Consider the following 15,626-nt stretch of genomic DNA (forward strand, 5'->3'; position numbering starts at 1 on the left):
CAACATAACATGGGCGCATATGGACTAAGGACTGGAATTTCCCACCTCCCAATCTCGGCCACTTAGTCTGGCCATATTAAGCAAGGAAGGTTAAAAAAATAGCTGGAGGCAAAGGGTCATCTGGCCCATTTCTCTCGCCAGTTGAGGTCCCATATTGGGAACATGGTTGGTCCACTGAGTGAGGAGATTCCATGGAGCAAAGGGGAAAAAATCCCTTTGAAAACAGTTTTTCCCCTACTGGCAAACCATCAACATGAGATGACATCTTCTTACGTAGCGAATGGTTAGGATTCGGTAAGGTCTTCCTGAGAGTGTAGATTAAACTGGAGCCCTCAAAATGGACTTGGTAAACATTTGAAGGGGAAAAATTTGCAAGGCTTTGGGGTAAGAGTGGAGCAGTGGGACCAACTGGATTGCTGTTCAAAACAGCAGCAATTCGATGGCTTCCTTCTGTATTGTATGATTCTATAATAATGGTCAAATGGGCAAATAAGTGGCAGTTGGAATTTAACCCTGAAAAGTGTGAGGTGATACACTTTGGAAGGAGTAATTTGACAAGGAAGTATTCAATGAACAGCATGACACTAGGAAGTTCTGAGGAACAAAGGGACGTTGGTATGTGAGTCCATAGATCTCTGAAGGCGGAGGGGCATGTTAGTGGAGTGGTGAAAAAGGCATATTGGACACTTGCTTTTATCAATCGAGGCATAGATTACAAAAGTAGGGAGGTCATGTTGGAGTTGTATAGAACCTTGGTGAGGCCACAGCTGGAGTACTGGGTGCAGTTCTGGTCGCCACATTATAGGAAGGATGTGATTGCACTGGAGGGGGTGCAGAGGAGATTCACCAGGATGTTGCCTGGGATGAAACATTTAAGTTATGAAGAGAGGTTGGATAGACTTGGGTTGTTTTCGTTGGAGCAGAGAAGACTGAGGGGCGACCTGATCGATGTGTACAAGATTATGAGGGGCATGGACAGGGTGGATAGGGAGCAGCTGCTCCCCTTAGTTGAAGGGTCAGTCACGAGGGGACATAAGTTCAAGGTGAGGGGCAGGAGGTTTAGGGGGTATGTGAGGAAAATCCTTTTTACCCAGAGGGTGGTGAGGGTCTGGAATGCGCTGCCTGGGAGGGTGGTGGAGGCGGGTTGCCTCACATCCTTTAAAATGTACCTGGATGAGCACTTGGCACGTCATAACGTTCAAGGCTATGGGCCAAGTGCTGGTAAATGGGATTAGGTAGTTAGGTCAGGTGTTTCTTATGTGTCGGTGCAGACTTGATGGGCCGAAGGGCCTCTTCTGCACTGTGATAATTCATAATTGGAGAATCATGGAATTGTTATGCTGCAGAAGGAGGCCATTTGGCCCATCGTATTTGTACTGGCTCTCCAAATTCATCTAGTACCACTCTCCTGCCTTCTTCCAGCAGAATAAAATGTACAATGTTTCAGAGTTACATTTTGCTGAAATTTCTGGAATCATTTTTTTTTTTGTCTTTTTTGACAGGTCATTCAAATTGGCTTATTTTACAGCTTTGGCCCTTTCCTTAATCCATCCTGTCTTGACATCTGTCATCATGTCAGTCTAGTAACCATCAATGACCACAACTCAACGTGTGGGCCTGATAGACCCAGGAAACATTCAAATGATCCCACACTTCAGGAAAGATGCCAAGGGCTTGGAGGGGGCACCAGAGGCTCAATGGATCCAGTTATGGAGAAACTGGGATTATTCTCCTCAGAGTAAGAAATGTTAAGGGAGGATTTAATCAAGGTGTTCATAACCGTGAAGGGTTTTCATAAGGTAGATAGGAAGAAACTGGCAGGAGGGCCATTAACCAGAGGACTCAGATTTACGATGATTGGTAAAAGACCTCAGGGGAAGATGAAGAGAATATTTTTACACAGTGAGTTTTTATCATCTGGAATTCACTGTTGGAATGGGTGGCGGAAGCAGAATAAATTGTAACTTTCAAAAGGCAATTGAATACATACTTAGAAAGGAAAAAACTGGCAGGCTTGTGGGGAAAGAATGGGACTCACCGATTGGCTTTTATAAAGAGCCAGCATAGGTACAGTGGGCCGAATGACCTGCTGGCCTGTTTGATTCTATGACTGCTGCCAAACCTAGACAATGGCCGGGATTTTCCGGCCCTGTCATGGGCGCGGGCGGGGGCGGGGGCGGGACCGACCCCGCGGGCAAGGCGGCGCCCCAGCCAGAAGTCCGTCGACTTGTGACGGGACCGGAAGATCGCGGCGGCGGCGGGAAACCCCGCCCAGTGAGTGGCTCAAAGGAACAAACCCGTGACTGCTACTATCTTGAAGGACAAGGGCAGCTGACACATGGGCACACCACCACCTGGAAGTTCACCTCCAATCCACTCACTATCCTGACTCGGAAATATTTTGCTGTTCCTTCACTGTCGCTGGGGCAAAATCCTGGAACTCCCTCCCTAATAGCACTGTGGGTGTACCTACACCACAGGGACTGCAGTGGTTCAAGAAGGCAGCTCACCACCACCTTCTCAAGGGCAATTAGAGATGGGCAATAAATGCTGACCCAGCCAGCGAAGCCCACATCTTATGAAAGAATAAAATAAAATCCCAGGATTTTCTTGTTTTGAGATCAGACCTCCAGCTTTCCTTTCCACTATTAAGATAAAGCTGTTGTGTTTACAGCAGGGTGTGTTTGGGAGTGAAGGATGAACAGGAAAACAAAGCTACTCAGTTTAGCATCATGCAGTGCATAATTACTCCCATGCACCATTTCAAGCTGGGGTCAACAAGCAAGTCTCTTAACTATGAATTGAAACTCTGGACATATTGTTAATGAGCACAATGCAATTTACTACTGCAGCAGGGCTGCTTAGCATAGTCCGTCTATATTTTTGGTTCTTACTGACTTATTTTGATAACAGACAACACACTGGGTTAGCATGTTGTCCTTTTCCAATTTGGAATAGGATTTTGACTCAAACTCAGATGGATAACGAGTCTCTACCTGTGTCTGTGTGTGTGTGTATTTCTGTATGTGTGTCTGTGTGTGTATTTCTGTATGTGTCTCTGTGTGTGTATTTCTGTGTGTGTCTGTGTGTGTATTTCTGTATGTCTGTGTGTTTATTTCTGTATGTGTGTCTGTGTGTGTATGTCTGCATGTGTGTGTGCCTCTGCCTCTGTGTGTGTGTAAAGGTTGTTTCTTCCTCGCAATCATCATCCCTTCCCCCTGCCTGTCTCCATGGTATTCTTCCCTCTTAGAATTCAGCAGCAAGCTAGCAGGCATGCGTCTCCATGGAAACACTATTGGCTGCTCGGCCCAATGGAGATGAGTCTTCTTGCTGCTTTTCCAATGGAATTGGTTCCAGAATTGTGTTGGTTTCTAGATTTTGCTGTTCCTGCTGCACTAGTGCAAGATTGGAGAAGCACACATGCACAGAACGCTTGCATAAGTGCCATCTGTGTAAAGTCCCATCTCTGGCGTTATGGATCTGACTGGGATCTTCTTCAATTTCAAGGGCCAGCAGTGGTCAAATCCCAGATCCTTGGACAGGTACCACTTGTGAAAGCCACACACATACAAAATTGATGGGCAGGGAGAGATCAGCTTGTCCACTTGAACTTGCACCACACAGCACAATGGTGGAAGCATCATGACTACAGAATTCATTCACTGCTGCCGCCGCCACCACCACCAACCCCCAACCCCCCACCCCCCCCAACACACACCCACCCCCCAACTCAACCCAATCTTCCAGGAAAGGCAAAAAACTCAGGGCCAATAATGGAAGAGAAACCTCCAGAAATGCCCTCTCCAGGTCCCCTAGCTTGATTGTAACTACTTCAGGAGATCAGATAGACCATGTGTTATCTGTAAAGATGTTTACCTGATATACTCTGCCATCCTTGTCCCAGTCAAGAACCCCCCCCCGAAAGCATAAGCTGTTCAACTTTGTTGCTGTAGGAATGTCTGATTGGAGCACACCCTACCAAACCAACACTTGTGGAAGGGTTTTAAATAAGATGTGGAGCAAAAGTGAGTTGAGGTACAGATAAGCCATATTGAGACAGAAGGGCTGAATGGCCTCCTCCTGTTCCTATTCTTTGGTGCCGCTAATGGCACTAGCATTAGGATATTGCCAGTACCAAATTGTTGCTGACACTTGAAAATGGAAGCAATTCACTTGCACAAAGAGGGTATTGGCGATATGGAAGAGTGCTCTGATTGCCAACTCATGAACTGCTTTCTCCTTTCACAGATGAAATAAAAGCTAGTGAACATTGGGTTCTAGGCGGGTTGAGGCGTAAGAACATTGATCAAGTGTCGATCTAGTTATTGAGCTTAACACCTTGGACACATCTACACATGCAACAACTCACACCAAGGTAAATGCACAGCTCACCTCTACTTTGTTCTCAATGTAGTCCCATATGCCAAGCACCACGATCCTGAAGACAGTCTGATAGAGAGAGAGAAAACCCAACAGAGATTTAGCCTTTTCAGATGGATTGACACTTCAACTGTTTGGTGCCGCATCACGTGCACTGTGTGTCTATCAGTTTATAAGGTGGGACTTTCCAATATTGAGCAGTTCCCTGATATTAAAGCTCTGACATTTCCAAGTTATGCTCAATTTTTAACAGCAAAGGAATAAATAATCCTGCATAGTTGTCTCAAAATGGAATTCTACCCAATGGGGATGTCACACTATGGTTACAATGGAGATCAAATAATGTTGACACCCAAGCATTTCCCGGTCAGGTATAGTAAGATTTGGCTGCAGAATAGGGCTCCCTCTGCCATGCCCCAATATGCCCTAACCTCCTGCCTCAGTGTAGTGCTTCAATTCCCAGCCAGGTGAGAAAGTGAGACTTTTAAGTTACCCCAAAGTTTATTCAACTTTGCAGCAGGGGCACATGCCTATTTGGAACCATGTAGAAAATGTGCCATCTGACTTTTTAAATTCTTTCTTGGAATCTGGGCATCTCTGGCTAGGCCAGCATTTGTGCCCATCTCTAATTGCCCTTGAGAGGGAGTGGTGAGCTGCCTTCTTGAACCGCTGCAGTCCATATGGTGTAGGTACACCCACAGTGCTGTTAGGGAGGGAGTTCCAGGATTTTGACCCAGCGACAATGAAGGAACAGCAATATAGTTCCAAGTCAGGATGGTGAGTGGCTTGGAGGGGAACTTCCAGGTGGTGGTGTTCCCACGTGTCTGCTGCCCTTGTCCTTCTGGGCGGTAGTGGTTGTGGATTTGGAAGATGCTGTCTAAGGAGCCTTGGTGAGTTGCTGCAGTGCACCTTGTAGATGGTACACTGTGCCACTGTGCATTGGTGATGGAGGGAAGTGGATGTTTAAGGTGGTGGATGGGGTGCCAATCAAGTGGGCTGCTTTGTCCGGGATGGTGTTGAGTTTCTTGAGTGTTGTTGGAGCTGCACTCAACTGGGCAACTGGGACTGGCACTAAGTCTAACAAGTCTCTGCAGACACTCCTGTTCTCAGCTAAGGCCAAGTGGGAAGCCTATTCCCTGAAAGAGGGAGAAAAGTGAATTAAGCTCCTTAGTTGACTATACATGATAATGCACAGCTGGACATAGGTGAGAGAAATTGTTCATTATGTCAGATTTTCTTCATTTCCTATGTATTTGTTGGACTCTCTTGTGGGTCAAATATGTGAAACTGAACAGGTTAATACTTTTGTCGAACAAACAACTGGATTTTACATGATAGTAAAAGGCGCTAAATGTTACTTTCCAGGACATTGCTCAAGCAAAATCTGGGAGAAGAATTCATAAAGATATTTAAAATATCTTTTTTTAAACTTTTCTTTGAACACTTCTGTTTACTAGTTCCAAAAAAATATTGGAGATCACAGGATAAAAATGGACATCGGGACACTCAACAGTTGAGGAGGTATAGTGGTAATGACACTGGACTAGTAATCCAGAGGCCCAGGCTAATGGGTTCAAATCCCACCACGGCAGCTGGTGGAATTTAAATTCAATTAAAAAATCTGGAATTGAAAACTAGTCTTAGTAATGGTGACCATGAAACTATCATTGATTGTTTCTGGCTGACTTGGGAAAACTGCTGTCCTGGTTTGGCCACCAAACAGACTGCCCTCTGAAATGGCCTAACTGAACAGGTTAACAGGCCACTCAGTTCCAGGGCAGTTAGGGATGGGCAATAAATGCCCACATCCCATGGGAATAATTTTAAAAAGTCCCTCAATTGGGTATTGGAGCCAATTTGCCTTGCTATTGGCTGGGGGAAAAGTTAGAGCTTTTGAAAATTTTCATTGACCAATAGCGGTGGGTGGAATGGTTAAGAGCAGGAGGTCATGTGATGAAACCAATCTGTCCAATTGGAGAACGTCCACTCAACAAGTCATCATCAGTGCATCTTCTGGCTGACTGAGCTGAGCTACAGGAGAGTCAGCAAATAACTTTACAGCATCAAGCATATCAGTCAATGCAGATTACTTTGTAACTTGAAGCCACTTACCTCCGTGAAGAAGATAGAGAGGATGACTAGGCTTATCCAGTGAATGATCCCGGCAAACTGGAATGCACTGGTAACTTCAACAAGAGAGAAAAGGGATGGTGACTATCATGGAACGACTGAACAGGCTGCAGCTTTTCATCTATAGAAGAGAAGGTTGAGGGGTAACCTCATACTGTACTCACACTGAAGTAACTTGGTGTCAATGAGGAGCTCCAGCGTCAGGAGAAGGACGACCAGGACCACTGATGCCACCAGGAAGCAGTTGAGACCAGCACTGAGTAAGACCACCTGCCAAACTGCTGCCCGTCTCCCACAGCAAGGCTTCAGCCAGTTCGAGCTTAGGGTGGCAGGGTAGAGAGGGGCACAGGATTAATGGGGAGCCTATACGCCAGTGCTTTGGGATCCAATCACAGCACAGCAAACAATATATTGTTAATGGTATGTAAATTATATTGATAAAACATACACAGGTGAAAGGCATTGTTTAATTAAGTATTTAGTGCACTTGTAAAGAAAGACTTCTGCCCCTTTTCCGCAGCTGTGTTTGTGGCTGGGTGTCTTCGGAGAGGGAACACGTGGTGTCTGCTGGAGTACTTGAGGTTTTCCATGGCTGGTGGGCACTGGGGGAGCTGGAGTGCTTCCTCAGCCCCCAAGATGACATTTTAATTTAGTTAATTTAAAATTGTGTGTTTTTGTTACAGTGTCCAGTGCCCTTTTAAGGGGCTGTTTGGCTAATTGGCGGGTTTAATTGGGTCCTTTGTTAATTGTTAAGTCTTTTATTTTATTAGTGTACTGAAAAGAGTAAAAAAGGCTTCTGCCCCTTTTCCATGACTGTGTTTGCCTGTGTTGGAGAGGGAGCACGCAGTGTCCACTGGTAAACTTGAGGCCTGCCATAACCAGTGGGCACCGTGGGGGCTGGAGTGTTTCATCAGCCCTCACAAAACCATTTTGATTTAGTTAGATAATTTCCTTTAATGGTTTGTCCTTTCGTTGCAGTGCCCCTTTAAGGGGCTGTCACTTTAGTTCATTTTGTTAATTAGTTTTTCCTTTTAGTTAATTTGTGTAAACATTGTACACAGATTATAATGATTTTAATCTACATATAGACTAGAAAAATCAGATGGGCAAAAGTAGTCTAGACGAGGAATTCCTATAATGTTTTCGGGATAGTTTCTTAGATCGGTACATTCTGGAGCCAACCAGAGAGCAGGCTATACGAGATGGGCTTAATTAATGACCACAGAGTGAAGCCACCCCTAGGTAGCAGTGATCATAATATGATTGAATTTTACATTCAGTTTGAGGGAGAGAAGAATGGGTCTAAGAATAGTATTTTAAATCTAAATAAGGGCAATTATGAGGGCATGAAAGCAGAACTACCTAAAGTGAACTAGCAACTTAGGTTAAGCAATAGATCAATAGAGATGCAGTGGCAGACATTTTAAGGGATATTTGAAAACACAATTGGAAATTTGCTTTCTCGTTTGAAAGTTTCTAGAGGAGAACCCACCATCCATGGCTAACTAAAAAACTTAAAGATAGTATTAAACTTTAAGAAAAAGCATACAATTGCACAAAAATGGTGGCAGGCCAGAAGATTGGACAGAATATAAAATATAGGAAAAGTGACTAAATAAGGAGGGAAAAATTAGAGTTTGAGAGAGAGCTAGCTAGAAACATAAAGATGGATAGTAAGAGTTTCTATAGATATTTAAAAGAAAAGACTTAACAAAGTGAGTCTGGGGAATTAATAATAGAAAATAAGGAGATGGCAGATGAATAAAACTGGTATTTTGCGTCAGTCTTCAATATAGAGGATATAAGTAACATCCTAGAAATAGATGTAAATCAGGAATTGGAAAGGAGGAACTCCTGAAAATCAAAATCACCAGAGAAGTGATACTGAGCAAATTGTTGGAGCTGCAGGCTGACAAGTCCTTGGATCCTGATGGACTTCATCCTAGGGTCTTAAAAGAAGTGGCCAGTGAGATAGTTGATGCATTGGTTTTAATTTTCCAAAATTCACTAGATTCAGGGAATGTTCCATTGGATTCAAAAATAACAAATAAAACTCCTTTATTCAAAAATGGAGGGAGACAGAAAGCAGGAAACTATAGGCCAGTTAGCTTAACATCTGTCATAGGGAAAATGTTAGAAGCTATTATTAAAGATGTTAGAGCAGGGCACTTGGAAAAATTCAGGGTAGTCAGGCAGAGTCAACATGGTTTTTAAAAGGGAAATCATGTTTAACTAATTTATTGGAGTCCTTTGGGGGGGGGTAACATGTGCTGTGGATAAGGGTGATCGGGTGGATGTGTTGTACTTGGATTTCCAGAAGGCATTTGATAAGGTGCCACATCAAAGGTTATTGTGGAAAATAAAAGCTCATGGTGTAGGGGTTAACATTGGCATAGATAGAAGATTGGCTAGCTAACAGGAAACAGAGGGTAGCCATAAATGGGTCATCTTATGGTTGGTAAGATGTAACGAGTGGTGTACTAGGGCCTCGACTTTTTACAATTTATATAAATTATTTGGATGAAGAGACCAAAGGTATGGTTGATAAATTTGCTGATGGTATAAAGATAGGTAGGAAAATAAGTTGTGAAGAGGATATAAGGAGGCTACAGAGGGATATAGATAGGTTAAGTAAATAGGCAAAGATCTGGCAAATGGAGTATAATGTGGGAACATGTGAAATTGTCCATTATGGCAGGAAGAATAAAGAAGCATATTATCTAAATGGTGAGAGATTGCAGAGCTCTGAGGTGCAGAGGGATCTGGGTGTCCTAGTGCATGAATTGCAAAAGGCTAGTATGCAGGTACAGCAAGTAATTGGGAAGACTAATAGAATGTTACTGTTTATTGCGAGGGAAATTGAATACAAAAGTAGAGCGGTTATACTTCAGTCATACAGGGCACTGGTGAGACCACATCTGGAGTACTGTGTACAGTATTGGCCTCCTTATTTAAGGAAGGATGTAGCTGCATTGGAAGCAGTTCAAAGAAGGTTTTCCAGACTAATACCTGGAACAGATGGGTTGTCTTATGAGGAAAGGTTGGACAGGTTAGGCTTATATTCGCTGGAGTTTGGAAGAGTAAGAGGCGACTTGATTGAAACATTTAAGATCCTGAAGGGTCTTGACAGGGTGGATCTGGAAAGGATATTTCCTCTTGTGGGAGAATCTAGAACTAGGGGTCACCTTTTAAAAAGAAGGGGTCACCCATTTAAGACAGAGATGAGGGGAGATTTTTTTCTGAGGGTGGTGAGTCTTTGGAACTCGCTTTCAAAAGGTAGTGGGAGCAGAGGCCTTGAGTGTTTTAAGGCAGAGGTAGAAAGCAAGGGGGTGAAAGGTTATTTGGGGGTAGGAAGGAATGTGGGGTTGAGGTTACATTCAGATCAGCCAGGATCCTTATTGAATGGCGGAGCAGGCTCGAGGGGCTGAGTGTCCCACTCCTGCTCCTGATGTTCATAAACCCAAAGAGTATAAAGAAACACTTCTCCTTTTCTGCAGCTACGTTTGCACCTGGGTGTTTCTGGAGATGGAGCATGTGATGCCAACTGGTACTCTTGAGGCCTTTCACTGCCGATGGGCACCGCAGGGGGCTGGAGTGCCTCACCAGCCCCCAGAACAACAGTTTGATTTAATTTGATAAGTTTCCTTTGGAGTTTTGTTTCTCTTAGCCCTTTTCAGGGCTATCACTTTTTAATTTGATTTGTTAATTAGCTTTTCCTTTGATTAACTTGTTCAAACCCATAAAAGTATAAAGACAGGCTGTTCCATCCTGCCATCCAGAGGTGGCGACAGCCGATGGGATGGTCTGTACGTGGGAGCCCTCCCCTTCTCCAAATGGGATTTGGCATGAAGAGTGTTGCAGGCCTACGCAATAGAAATTAAAAGGTGGTTCACAGACTCCCGGGTCACCTGTATTTTCTGTGGCCTTGAGGAACCTGTGCTTGCCCAAGGGTTACCCAAGTCTGCAGCCCCTATTTCATTATCATGCTCCTCATGTTTTGTTTGCATGTCAAGTCCACGCTCCTGACCTTTGGCCGCTCGGTGTGGAGTGAGACAGGCTCTTTGCTAGCCTGCTCCTGGGCCTGGCCATTAACAGGTCCAGGCAGCGGGTGGTTGAGGAAGTCATTTGGCCTGACTGTCTGCCCATCTTTCACGGCTACATTCGTGCCCGAGTGTCCCTGGAGAGGAAGCTTGCGGTGTCAATCGGTGCTCTTCAGGCCTTCCATGACCAGTGGGCACTGCAGGGGCTGGAATGCATCTTCAGCCCTGAGGACATTAACTTTAATTTAAGTTTCCTTTAAAGTTTTTTGGTTACAGCACCCCTTTAAAAGGCAGTTCATTAGTTAATTGTGTTAATTTGTTTTTCGTTAGTTTAAGAGAGTATAAAGAGAGACTGCTGGGATATCAGGTTGATAGGTAGGCGGCAGACATAGGTAATGCTGCACAAAAACAAAAACAAAAATATCTGGTAAAACTCAGCAGGTCTGACAACATCTGCGGAGAGGAACACAGTTAACGTTTCGAGTCCGTGTGACTCTTCAACTGCAATGCTGTGTTCTGTAAATAGGCAAACTATCAAGGAAAGGATTTGCATCTAATTTCATACTTCACCATCTGGCTTAGGACCCATTTATCATATATTCCATAGGCAGGGGTATTAAGGGTCATGTAACCAAGATGGGTAGATGGAATTGGGATATAGATCAGGCATGATCTAACTAAATGGTGGGACGGGCTCTCGGAGCTGAATGACCTCTTTCAGCTGCTGCTTACCAGAGGCCTAGATGGAAATGTGTAAAGCTGAAAGATGACCTTCAGATCAGCCATGATCTCATTGAAGGGCGGAGCAGACTCGATGGGCTGAATGGCCTACTTCTGCTCCTACATCTTTATGGTCTTATGGAACTGGAAAGAAGGTGCAAAAAAAAATTGCCAGTAGCTCGGCATGGATTCTGAGTTGGGCTACATCTGATCACAGGGATCAATATTCACTCGGTGCTAATGGGACGCCAGCAGCCTTGAGATGGGGTGTGTAACTTTACCCCCATGTTAGCACTGGCGACATTTTGAGAAGGGGTCAGGTGAGGGTCAACTGCATTTATCACGCAAACCAGGGTTCCTTGGACCCCGATGGCCATTCTTCGTTGAAAGCGTTTGGAATGTGGGCCAGGGGCACTCCTGCCAGGATGGAGCTGAAGAGACTCAGCCAAGGTGTGTTTGTGATTATTCTTGTGGCATGCACTCCGCGATCGTGACCCTTCCCTCCTGGGCTTGCTGCCACAGGGTTCGGTGCTCTGCCATGCCAGCAGGAATGATGAAGATGAAGCAGGAACGCCAAAGTGGAGGCTGCCCCAGCTGTGGGTGACCTTTGGCCTTGCTCCAAAACTGCTTGCAGCATTGGGTGAAGCAAAAAAGAAAAAAATTGCCTTTTGATAACTTTTTTTTTCCTCAACTTCAGGATGCCCCAAAGCACTTTGCAGTCTCTGTTATAATTGAGGAAATGCTGCATCCAATTTGCGCACAGCAAGATCCCACAAACAGCTATGTGATAACAACCAGTTAATCTGTTTTTGTGATGTTGGTCAAGGGGTAAATATTGGCCAGGACAGTAGGCTGAACTTACATATTTGCGAGAATGCCATGAAATCATTCACGTCCTCCTGAGAGGGCAGAAAGGGCCTCTGTTTAACATGTCATCCAGAAGACAGCACCTCTAGCAGTGCAGCACTCCCTCAGTACAGGCACAGGAGTGTCAGTCTAGATTTTGTGCTCAAGTCTCTGGGCTGAGGCTTGAACCTACAGCCTTCTGACCCAGAGGTAACAGTGCTCCACACTGAGGCATGGCTGACACAATGGACCTTCGACAAGGGGGCTGAACATTGGGGAGGGTACAGTGAAGAATGATGAATGATCATTTGCGGGGGGGGGGGTTAAGTTGTGAGGAGAACAGAACTAGTTCTGGCTGAGTTTTTGCATAGCTGTGATTGAAGAGTTCAGCTTGCTAAGGGATGCAGACGATGTGGATGTAAGGTATCCCATCTATGCTATGGCCAAAACAGTTGAGACTCAGACAATTTAACTCCTTCTAAATCAGCTGGATAAATATCAGGGAATGGGACAGGATTAATGTTGATAATGTAATACTTTCCGGGACACAATAGATTTCTGTTTCTGTGGAGGGATATTTGCAGAATGTGAGTGAGAGGGGGAAAACTGTTTAACAGAAGGACTCCCTCAATGGATTAATGATCCACACAAGTAGGCCTCAGCACCAACAATAACTTGCATTTATATAGTGCCTTTAGCATAGTAAAACGTCCCAAGGCGCTGCACAGGAGTGTGATCAAATAAGGTTTGACACTGAGCCACATAATGAGATATTAAGACAGGTGCCCAAAAGCTGGGCCAAAAGAGGTAGGTTTTAAAGGAGGAAAGAGAGGTAGAGAGCTGGAGAGGTTTTAGGGAGGGAATTCCAGAGCTTAGGGCCCAGCCAGCTAAAGGCATGGCCACCAATGGTGAGGTGATGGCAATAGGGGATGAGCCAAAGGCCAGAATTAGAGGAATGCATATATCACAGGGGGTTGAGGAGCTGGAGATTTCAGAGAAAGGGAGGGAGGTATTGGTTAACCAGGAGCTGATTTAGATCAGCTTCTCCAAGATGGTCAACTTGGCCCATGTGTTTCAACTCCTCCAACTCGTTCACAGCATAAGACTCCACCCCTCTTTAAGCTTGTTCAGTGAGGGTGATGTTTGAACAGATCTTGTTGTGACTTCAGGTATGGGTAGCAGAGTTCTAGATGAGCTCAAGTTTATGTGAAAGATGGGAGGCCAGCCAGGAGAGCATTGGAATTGGCATTTGGGAAGATGGTGGCATAGTGGTCATCTGACTGGACTAGTAATCCAGAGGCCCAGGCTAATGCTCTGGGTACATGGGTTCAAATCCCACCACAGTAGCGGGTGGAATTTAATTAATAAAATCTGGAATTGAAAGCTAGTCTTAGTAATGATGACCATGAAGTTATCTTCGATTATTGTAAAAACCCATCTGGTTCACTAATGCCCTTTAAGGAGGGAAATCTGCCATCCTTACCTGGTCTGGCCTACATGTGACTCCAGACCCACAGCAATGTGGTTGACTCTTAACTACCCTCTGAAATGGCCCAGCAAGACACTCCATTTAAGGGCAATTTGGGATGGGCAACAAATGCTGGCCCTGCCAGCGACACCCACATTCCATGAAAAAATAAATTAAAAATTGGAATAGTCAAGCCAAGTGTGAACAAAGGCATGGGGCAGGAGTTTCAGGTTATCGGGTGGGCACGACAGGGGGGTCTGAGAGAAGCCAGGAAACGACATCGCCTGCAATCGGCCCCCTCCAAACTTCGATTTCACGCTGGCTGGCCAAAGGCTCAGCGCTGCTGGGGTGAGGGGGCGGGAGGAGGGCGAGTGCTGAACTCGGTGTGGGGGGGGGGGCGGAATGTGCAATGAAAGCCCCCTGAAAGCAGAGAGCTGCCTCAGGGCGCCGAAGGATTTAAAACCAATGAATAAAGTTTTAAAAATGCGGGAAAAAATGTCCGCACAGCAGACTCACTCACCTTTAACACGTAGATCTGAAAAATTCTGCCCAAATGTTTTTTATTATTTTTTTAATTTAATGACGGAAACCTCATCCCACCCGTGGATGAGGGTTCCTCAAAACTCCAAAGGCCGCCTGGCCATTTCGCCTGTCCGCCAATCGTAACGCTGGACAGGCAGCAATAATTACAGCTTAATTCATTGATTAGTGGCCTTAATGGGCCTCTTAGTTGTCGGCTGGCCCGCTGCCCACTCTCCCGTGTGCCCACCAACCAAAATATCGCGCAAGGGACGCCTGCCTGGAAAATCCTGCCCGTGGATTTCAGCAACTGATGAGCTGAGGCAGGAGAGGAGACGGGCAATGTTGCAGAGGTGGAAGTGGGTGGTTTTTGTGCTGCCTTGGATACTCAGCGAATGGTCTGTGCTATGGCAGCTAATCGGAGCCCCGAGGCGGACACTGCGGTTGGCCTCCTGGGGGGTGAGAGGGGAGCTAATCAACCAGGGTCGCCACGCCTCCCCACTTGCTGAGAACAGAATCAGGCTTGGCCGGGACACCTCTATTCTTGAGCAGCCGGTCCAGGAGCAGTTTGGTGAGACAATGGAGGGTAGCCCTTTCCACAGGGCAACATTCAGGACAAGAGCAGAGGGAGGGTAAACCGAAGGGAAAGGAGGTGGTAAAAAAATTAAAGAGCAGGTCGTTCAGCTAATGGATGGTTCGTGTCTCTATTTTGATCTGATGCCAGAGTTGCTATTAATTATCAACGGAAAGGAAAATATTTGAAAGGCACAACAGCTTGGATTTTCTGTGGTTTAATTAGCTAACGGCTCTTTCAAACACATACAACAATTAGCACAGAGTGTAAAACATTCATAATTACAACTCTACAGCATCAGTGTGTGGTGCTCCCGTCAAAACCCGTTTACACAGCAGGTCAGCCCTAGAGCTAGGAGAAGAGAGATGGAGTCCTGTAGTGTAATTGAGCTGTAGAGGTTATGACACATGCACCACCACTACCATCTTAGATAAGTGTACCTGAGGCTGGGCTCCGATATTCACGTACAATCAGCATCATCCTTACTCTGCCTCCGTGAGTGCCATCCAGACCTTTGTTTCAGCCCAGATAACTGGGGATCAGCTCGTGGCATTATTTATCAACAACTACACCTCTCACGTCGATCTTTCCCATCCGCTTCAGGCTTTCTTATTACGTGCCCAGGGAACTCCAGCTGCCTCTTCCTGATGTTGGTCAAGTGCCTCACAGGAGTGCATTCCAGCATAATTTAGCACCGAGCAGGTAAAAACCTTGACCACCTCAGCAGCCATGTTGAGGTGTGGCATTCCCATACTGCTGACAACCCCAAACTGGACATGGGGATTAGATAGGGATTGATGAGGGAGGGGAGGGGAATGCTTCAAAAACCACAAAGGCCCCTGCATCCACATCATGGGATGTTTGATAAGCATAGGAGTGGACTCTGTTGCGATGTTCCCCATGGTGGGATGGCCTTCCAGCGCTGCTGCACCATAGGAAACGCAGCACC

General features: G+C 45.5%; 1 protein-coding gene across 1 annotated transcript in view; it reads right to left on the reverse strand.

Moving 5' to 3' along the window:
- Positions 1 to 15,626, reverse strand: part of tmem266 (transmembrane protein 266) — a 110,712-nt gene that overhangs the window by 48,003 nt on the left and 47,083 nt on the right. Inside the window, exons 7-9 of the mRNA XM_041178214.1 lie at positions 6,675 to 6,829; positions 6,493 to 6,566; positions 4,393 to 4,449 (exon numbers count right to left, since the gene is read on the reverse strand). Of these exons, the coding sequence (XP_041034148.1) occupies positions 4,393 to 4,449; positions 6,493 to 6,566; positions 6,675 to 6,829 (286 nt within the window). The remainder of the gene's footprint in view (positions 1 to 4,392; positions 4,450 to 6,492; positions 6,567 to 6,674; positions 6,830 to 15,626) is intronic.

This window comes from Carcharodon carcharias, chromosome 32 (assembly GCF_017639515.1).
Source record: "Carcharodon carcharias isolate sCarCar2 chromosome 32, sCarCar2.pri, whole genome shotgun sequence".
Lineage (NCBI taxonomy): Eukaryota > Metazoa > Chordata > Chondrichthyes > Lamniformes > Lamnidae > Carcharodon > Carcharodon carcharias.